This window comes from Lactuca serriola, chromosome 7 (genome assembly GCF_051521515.1).
Source record: "Lactuca serriola cultivar US96UC23 chromosome 7, Lser_US96UC23_V15, whole genome shotgun sequence".
Classification (NCBI taxonomy): Eukaryota; Viridiplantae; Streptophyta; class Magnoliopsida; order Asterales; family Asteraceae; genus Lactuca; species Lactuca serriola.
This window is the reverse complement of record NC_136414.1, coordinates 119,325,070-119,334,524: the sequence shown is the minus strand read 5'-3', so window position 1 is coordinate 119,334,524 and position 9,455 is coordinate 119,325,070. Positions and strand designations below refer to the sequence as shown.

General features: G+C 39.1%; 1 protein-coding gene across 1 annotated transcript; it reads left to right on the top strand.

The window, feature by feature from the left end:
* Positions 1–302: 302 nt before the first annotated feature.
* On the top strand, positions 303–752 carry LOC145064318 (uncharacterized). Its single transcript, XM_079011793.1, has one exon. It carries the CDS (start codon positions 303–305, stop codon positions 750–752), a length of 450 nt encoding a protein of 149 aa, XP_078867919.1.
* Positions 753–9,455: the final 8,703 nt, after the last annotated feature.

Sequence of the window (9,455 nt, the reverse complement as noted above, 5' to 3'; positions counted from 1 at the left end):
CGAATCAAGGTCTAGGTTGTTTCCTCGTGTAGCGTGGGAAGGTGATAGCTTATGCATCCAGGCAAATAAAGACACATGAAGTAAATTATACCACGCATGATCTCGAGCTGGGAGCTGTGGTCTTTACCTTAAAATTTTGGAGGCACTACCTCTATGGTACCAAGTGCACCATATTTACAAACCACAAAAGCCTCCAGCACATTCTAAACAAAAAGGAGTTAAACATGAGGCAGCAGAGATCGGTTAAGCTGCTAAATGATTACGAATGTGATATCAAGTACCACCCAGGCAAGGCTAATGTGATGGCCGATGCCCTGAGCCGAAAGGAATACTCAAGTCACTGGGTGAGAACTCTATCAACAACCATCAAATCCCACCTGACATTAAAGATCAAGGAAGCTCAATTAGATGCATTAAAGCCGGAGAATGTCACAGGTGAAACCTTACGCGGGATGGATAAGAACTTGGAAACGAAGGAGGACAGAACTCATTACTTCATGAACAGAATCTGGGTCCCTAAATTTAGGGGATTCAGAGAAGTAGTTATGAATGAATCCCACAAGACGCGATATTCCATCCGTCCGGGTTCGGATAAGATGTACCTAGACAAAAAGCAACAATATTGGTGGCCGAATATGAAAGTAAAAACCGCCACTTACGTGGGGAAGTGTCTCACTTGCGCCAAAGTGAAAACGGGATACCAACAGTCCTCGGGACTATTACAGCAACCAGAAATACCCAAGTGGAAATAGGAAAGGATTACCATGGACTTGGTAACCAAATTTCCTAAGACGACAGACGGGTTAGATGCTATCTGGGTAACTGTCGATAGGTTAACCAAATCCGCTAATTTCCTGCCAATAAAAAAAACTTACAAGACGGAAAGGTTAACACGAATCTACATCAAGGAGATCGTGAGACTCCATTGGTGCCAGTTTCTATTATCTCAGATCGAGATAGTAGATTCACTTCAAGATTTTGGCAATCTCTTCAGAAAGCAATGGGAACATAGCTTGATATAAGCACTGCTTACCAACCTCAGACTGATGGCCAAAGAGACTGAACCATTCAAACGTTCGAAGACATTCTCCCAGCTTCTGTGATTGATTACAACGTGTTGTGGGATACCTATTTGTCCTTGATTGAATTCTCATACAACAACAGTTATAACACGAGCATCAAGGTTGCTCATTTCGAGGCTCTTTATGGTCGTAAATGCAGATCGCCTCTATGATGGGCTGAGGTGGGAGACACCCAACTAGCAATTGGACAATGACTACCCAACACTCTTACAAGGCCATAAATCATTCGACGGACTATCAAAAACATAATCCAAATCAAAGCCCAACTTCAAGCATCACGAGACCGACAAAAGAGCTATGCTGACAAATGGCAAAAGCCTCTGGAATTTCAATACGGGGATCGGGTGCTATTGAAAGTTTCTCCCTTGAAAGGGATGGTCTACTTTGGGAAATGGGGGAAACTGAAACCGCAATATATTGGACCATTCGAGATTCTTGCCCGGATTGGTCTAGTGGCTTATAAGCTGCAGTTACCTGCCGAGCTCAACAATGTACACCCCGTGTTCCACGTCTCGAATTTGAAGAAGTGCTTATTTGATGAAACCCTTGTCATTCCCTTATTAAAAAGCAAAATAAATGAGCATCTCATGTTCATCGAAGAACCAGTCGAGATAACGGATAGGGAAGTGAAGCGTACGAAGCAGAGTCGCATTCTGATTGTGAAGGTTCGATGGAACGCCAAGCGTGTACTAGAATTCACATGGGAACGCAAAGACTAGATGAAGCAGAAGTACCCTCACCTATTCCCTCATTCATGAAACTATCCTCCGAAAGAATATCAGGATGAAATTCCCTCTAACGGGGGGGTGATATCACAACTAGCATTTTAGCTAGGAAATTCCATTCTCATGTAATCATTCAACTATTGTAAAGCATGTACCCTAAGTGAATATCACTCAATGCCCACTCAAATACATCTCAAATGTTCAATTAAGGGTTGAAAAACCTAGAAATCCCGGTTCAAATTTATTATAGACTAGGATCCTCTTATTGGGCGTTTTGGGCCAATAAATCTCCAATTAGACTATTTTGGGCTTAGAAACCCTAATTGGATTCTAAACTGACCAAACTCATAAATCTATAACATTTTGGACCATTTGGGTCTAGATTGATTCATTCTAACCCTAATGAGCCTTATTGGGCTATAAATGAATTAATTAGCCCTAATAGGCCATAAGCCCATTCCTCTATACCATATTGGGCCGTGAACCACCTTAAGAGCCCAATGAGCCGAAAAATATTATTAGGCTTCATAAATTTGAGCAAGCCAAGTAAAAGGAGCCCATAACCATTTCATCCTCCTTCCTCTTAGCCCATTCTCGACCCATATAGTTATTTAAACAAAAAAAAAAGATATATTATCCTTTCTTACACCTCATTGTTGCATGGTGGATTTCCACGCAACATCACCTCAAATCTCTCTTCTCTTCCCCCCCCCCCCCACCGCCTTCTTCTACCCACGGCCGAGACAACCACCACAGTGACAACCCGAAATTTTCATTCGGTCAAACCCTAAAAGTCAATCACTTCATATTATATGTCAAGTTCACTTTTACTTGTTTTTGGGAAAAATAAAGTTTGTTTGATTATTTTAATATTATTTTTAAACGAACATGTGAAAGAAAGTGTCGTCTCGGTTTTTGATTTTTAGAAACCACAAACACCTCGCGTCTTAGAAATTCCCGACCAAACTTTTATGTTTGGGTTGAAAAATCACCCAAAATCCGTGAACTCATACCTATGGATGAGTTTACTCCCCAAAGTCTGGCCATTTGTGTTTACTCCCCATTTACTAAAAGAGTAAACTCCAAAAGAGTAACCTCCAAACTCTTTCAAGTATCATCCTTGATTTTGTTCTAGATCTTCAAACTAGTAAGTGTTCTAACCATTTCAAGTTAGTATATCACTTAATCTAGTCATTGTACATCCTTTAATCCATTCATTTATGTGTTTTGATTAGTTTTTCCAAAACACCAAGAACACACACTAGTGTTCTTGGACATAAAGTTCATTTCAAGCTTCCACAATGTAAGTACTTCTATCCTAGAGTCATTTAAAGCTAGCTATTCATGTTTATACCAAGGAAAAGTCCCAAGAACACCAAGAACAAGGTTTTCACGGTTTTGGAGGCTCCCAAAACCATAAACACCAAATATTGTGCCTTAGGGTGCTTTAGGGTGTCTAGATGCTTCACAATGCCTTAGGGACTTATCTAGATCCATCCTTGATGAGTGTATCACACAGAAAGCAGAAAAATCCAACATTTATATGTGTTTACGGTTTAGGATCTCCCAAAACCGTAAACACCTTAAAAGTTGTATAAATGTCCCATAAATGTCCCATGGTTGTTCCTTATGCTTAGAATCTAACCTAGACTAGTGCCAGGTTTGACCTAAGGACTTGAAGACCGCCAAATATGAAACTTATGAGTTTAAGGTAGTAAACTCATGGAGAGATGGTCCTTAGACCATAAACTCCATTTAGGAGTGCTTTGATGCCATACAACACTTCCTAAGGCTAAATCATGAACTAGGAATGCTTGGAATAGCTTAGAAGACTCCAAAAAAGCAAATGGTCAAAAGGTTAGGAGTTTACGACCGTAAACTCAAGGGGTGTTGGTCCTTAGGGAGTAAACTCATTTTAAGAGTTTTCCTTGAACCCTAATCATACTAGCCTTTCCTTACAACACTTAGATGCACTCCATAGCACTTATAACCCTTATACAAAGTGTTTGTCATGTCCTAGAGTGTCTTGACTTGTTTATTAGTTGTTTAAAGACTAATTGTTTATATACATATGTCCTCATATGTAATTAGGATCTTTGTGCGTGTCTAAGTCTTCACTTGACACCAAGCACTTATCTGACACTTCCTTCCGATCCACTCGCAACAGGTGAGTTGATACCCCTTAATCAATGTTTTAACTGTTTTTAAATGTTTTATAGGGGGGATACAAGTAGAATTATCCTAATTATTATATCAATCACATGTGATTAATAAGCAGCATTCAAATGATTGGCTACTCATTAGCCGTTTTACCAAATAGTTTCCGTCAAATGTTTTTCATAAAAACTTTATGTGTTTAAAACTCCTTATTACACTGTACATTTTACTCTGTATGTTACATTTCAAACTTATTTACAATTTTGTTTCATACAAATGTTTCTTTATACTAAACTTTTTTATCAAACCCATGCCTTCAAACCATTTTATAGATTGACATCAAGTCGATCTTTTCTTAGATAATAAATATGTTCACAGGTTTTACAGAACTTATTTTATGCTTTTATATTATCAATTGCATGCCTCTATATGTATAGTTATATAAGAAATGTTTAAAAGACTTAGGAAGGCTATCCACCTTATTTCCTTTTCGCGCTTGAGATGCGGTATGGTGGGACATCGTGTATCCGTTCGAAGGTTGTTTAAATATTAGTTATATATCATATGTGCATATATAGTCATAAAGGTCCTTCTAGTTCATCCAATGCCCTTGGGTAGCAAGGGATACATCCATGTCCATACGTACCAGTTAAATTACTAGTAAGCTACCATATGGGTAGTTTAGGAAGATACTAGAACTATTACTAGAACGCGATATCATACAATGAGTCAGTTCATTCATGAGTCAATACTTGCTAGATAGAGAGAACATACATTACAGCTTGAACATTACAGTACATTACTATTCTTACTAGATAGAGACAACATACATTACAGCTAGAACATTACAATACATTACTATTTCTACTAGATAGAGAGAGAACACACATTACAGCTAGCACACGTAGAACATTTCAGTACATTACATATACATGAATACGTTGACATAATTGTGATCCACTATATCAGAGCATGCCTTAAATGTCATGACCCGAGTTGTAGCTAGAGTCTCTTGGAGGGAGAGCGTGTGTTTACGTATAGATCTATACTAGATTGACTATCCTACACCTTGCTGCTAGCTACAGCCGAACCTGCAGGTCTGCGGGTGCCAAATGTCATACCTTTTTACGACCTATATTTGTCATTCTTACCCAGTCGATAATATGGTACAATTAATCACATGATGCCTTATTATAAATCCGGTTTAAGGTAGTTAGTACAACAGTAGTTCCTATAGCACTACACTACATTACTACATTAATTTGCCCTTTACATATATTTAGTGATCTTTTCACTTAAACGTTGAATGTGAAAACTATATTTTGTTAATGATAGTTACACTTGGGAAAATTACACACTTTTACAAGAAACAAACATTTAGAACAGTTAAGTCTTGGTAGAAGACTACATTCAGAACAGTCGGGTCTTGGTAGAAAACTACATTCAGAATAGTTAGGTCTTGGTAGAAGGCTACATTCAGAGCAGTTAGGTCTTGGTAAAAGGCTACATTCAGAGCAGTTAGGTTTTGGTAGAAGACACCCTTATATAATAGTAGGAATCATAGGGATTTCTTGGGTTTTTCAAACATTTACAGTTGTTTTATAAAACATTTTTAAACTTACAGTTCATATACATTTTCAATACTTACAATTCGTATACATACAAATACTTACATACAAATTAAGACACTAAAATACTTATGATCTCACAAGCTTTAAAGTTGATACTCGCTTTCAAAATTACTTGTATCCTCAGGTCATCAATAGATAGGTAACGATGCAAGGTTTAGAGAAGATGGAGCTCGTTCAAGACTCATGTTTCATTTAGATTATACTTTAGTGTTTATCATAATTTGTCAGAAAAATTGTATTAAAATTATATTATTAATGCAATGGATGTTGTTGTTTCTTATTTACCGCTTTTCATTGTTGTGATATTGTACATGACGTCCTCCGCCCCAGAACGTTTCCGCCGTTCTTGGTTTTGGGGTGTGACAGATTGGTATCAACGCATTGTTTATAGTGAATTAAGTACATCAACCCATAAAAGATATACTAACTATAAATACATTGGGATTAAAATACTCTGAACAAGAGTTTATACTTTAAATAATAAAATATTTAAGTAAATATACGTGCCTGCATTCATACTAAAATCAGTGTCGCTGGGACAGTGCAAAAGAATTATGATTGTTGGGAAACATAGGTGGACTTAGAGACATATGATCAAAACTGGGAAGATATAGCCTGATCACCTATATTATCCGAGGGTTGACTAGCATGTGCCTAAGTGTAGTTGTGTGGTTGCAACATGTCTAAAATCTTACCAACAATACCACAATGAGAATAGTACAACATAACATAAAATTTAAAATACCGTAGGGGTATTTGGTGTTACTATCAGTACTTTATACTTGAGAACTAGAAAGGAATCTTCATTACTAAGTTGATAGTTGCTAAGTGGATACACTAAGGCTATATGTAACTAGGATGTTATAGACTTAGAATCTATGAAAATTTTGCTTTACCCTTATTCTGTGTGAATTTGGAGTTAAGATCACTTATTCGAAGGCCTATCCTATTACGATTACATATGACTGGTATGCACTTCACAAATAGCGATGTAACTTATGAAGAATTTCTAAATAATAATCTAGATAGTTCGTCTAATAATTATTTACTTCCCCCAATTCTCGCATAGATAACATGGCTGGATTCCATCCCCACGACAACGCGTACCTTCCGAGCGAGGTCATTGCTGGATAGTTTGAAGAAGAGCCAGAGAATGATCATCCTATCCCGGCGAATGATCACCATGATTAAGACCTTTCGGACGATGCTAACTTCGAACCCGAGGTTGAGAACCTACCCCAAGAAGCTTCCTTTCAAATTCCTAACCCTCGTCCGACTTTTCATGGCCCAACACCTGAGTGGGTGGAATGCTTGGAAACATGGAGCCAAGGACAGGATCAACCCATGCCATTTAATAGTGATCGAAGCTTTTATGACTTGTGCAACGAGGGCTCAGCAGACAGAATCTTTCCAATCTTGGTACGCAGAGTGGCCCGACATGAGATTCAAGGCATGATAGCCCTACATCAGATCACCAAAGTTGTCACCGATGCGAGAATGCATACCCTCCGCACCATTCTTCTAGAAGATGCTCGTGAGAGATCTGAGAGAAATCATCAAACCCTGCTTCAAGCACTGGCTGAATCACGAGCCGAAGTCATAGAGCTCCGAGTACGCCAGAGGGTGTACGAAAGACACCTACTTGATGTGGAACGTCAACTCGCTGAACTGAGAGTTCACCATAGGGATGACTGTCGCCAGTAGTAGATGCCTTACTTTACTTTCCTTGTTAGAAAAGCATCGATTTCTGTCTATGCCCGATGTGGCATTTTCTATGAAACTATCTTGTACCATAGGTACTTTTGGTTAGGTCTTTATGTTGTCAAGGACTATCTTCATTGGATATGATGTAACACCTTTTACAAGGTCATTTTCCCGATCTTGTACATCATGAATATCAAAGATACTGACAGTCGGCTAACTTCTATGTCATTCTTTATTCAAGTACTCTTATCATTCATTCATTGGATTCTATCTGAAACACGCTTTAGTCAAGTCATTGGACTATAGTAATTTAACTCCGGAGACATTTCCAAGTCTCTTTTAGTGGTTGGATCATGTTATTCACCAACCATTGATCACTCGGCTTGAACGACAACTATCTTGAGACCGTTCTACGAACTTACTTCTATCCATTACTAACACTGCATCATAGGGATGTAGGTCAAACCTCCGCGAACATACATCTAATCCATACTAGGGCTGCATCATAGGGATGTTGGTCAACCTTTCGAGAACATAGTCTTACTCTTTACTTGAACAATCGAAGTACACCTAGGGTCAACCAGAATCGCTCACAAAATCCTTGTCTTTCATGTTACAGAATCTTGTCGTCATCCGGAAGAAATCTGTCGAACAACAAAACCTCTGCTTTTCCCATGGACGCCGCTACCTTTCAAACCACAGTTACAACGGCCGTGATGGCTGCCGTGACAGCTGTCCTTGTGCACCGTAGCACTATCAGCACAATCAATAATGATGATGGGATTGAAGATTTCGATCGTAGTATCAATCCAGGAAGTCATCAAACGGTAACAGCCACAGGCTCGCGAAAACAAAAAACAGAGAACAAGAAACGAAAGCGCCGAGCGTAGAAAGAACGCAAGAAATCCCAAAAACTTGCCATGCAACAGTAGCAAGTGGAAACCTCTACCATCCCCGTACCGAGCAGTCCATACGAGGGAAAACTCCCAAAGTGTGTAAGTGTAGTTTCCATCATCATGGGGTTTGCCATGAGATGCAATGCTGCAATTGCCTAAAAATAGGGCACCATGCTCGTAGCTGTGGAGCACCGGCACGACCCATCACTCAAGCCCCTAACATCAGAGTCAACCAAGAATATGATGGTGGTGTTAAAACTAGACCCTATGAAAGGAAAATTTCAAAGTGGAAGAACAAGGAGAACACTCGTGTCCATGTCACTCTAGCTCGACACATCACTCCCACCACCAATGCAAGTACTAGCCAGTCATGCCACCAATGCGGTGAGATAGGGCACTTCAAGAAGGATTGCCCTATAGCAAAGAACTCTGGCGTAGACGGGAAGATTCTCAGGATCACAGCTACAGGAGAGCCTACTCCCGAACTCACGATTAATGTAATTTAGGTGTTTCGTTGTAACAGACTTATGAAACATCCAAACTAGTGCAACTAGAGTCTTACCTTTTGTGAGATCCTGTCGGTATAGGGATGCTCGTGTTGCGTATACTTGTCTTTTGTAGTATACCTCATTCGCAGCAATGGTCTTGTTGTAAGTCTAAAGTATTGTAACTTTGTTGATGGTTGCACGGTTGTGTTTTGTCAATAAACGTCTTATGTTCAAATAATGTCTTTCAGTTTCAGTATGATTCCGACATTATCATACGACTCAATTCAATTTGATCCTTACAAAAACAACTTCATACGTACATCTCTTTCTTCGAAATCGCCTTTCCAATGAAGCCGTCATTTCACAACAACGAAGCACTCATGCGTGGAGTACCTCATAGTTCTTCTCTTTTCCAATGAAATCCCTGGAGTACCACTCCTGCAGTACGTCAAGCTCAACCCAAGGATTCACACGGTTGACCTATCACTGAGGAATGTTGTCACACACCCAAACCAGACGGCGGAAACGTCCGGGGGTGGACGACTTCATTTGTAGTATCACAACACATGTATCATAGTAATCAAAGCACAAACAACCATTGTATTTAAAATTATAATATTTACATGTGTTCAATCATTGTATATTGAAACCAAAATAGTTATACAAAAGAAGAAGATAAGACTCCTAATGGCTCCATCTTCTCAAAAGGCTCGGGGAGTACCTGTTATTATTTCCCTGATAATACAAGTAATTTGAAAAGAGAGTATCAACA

What these genes read in the sequence shown, in the direction of transcription:
- LOC145064318 (XM_079011793.1), top strand. Translation starts at nt 303, where the DNA reads ATGGCCGATGCCCTGAGCCGAAAGGAATACTCAAGTCACTGGGTGAGA.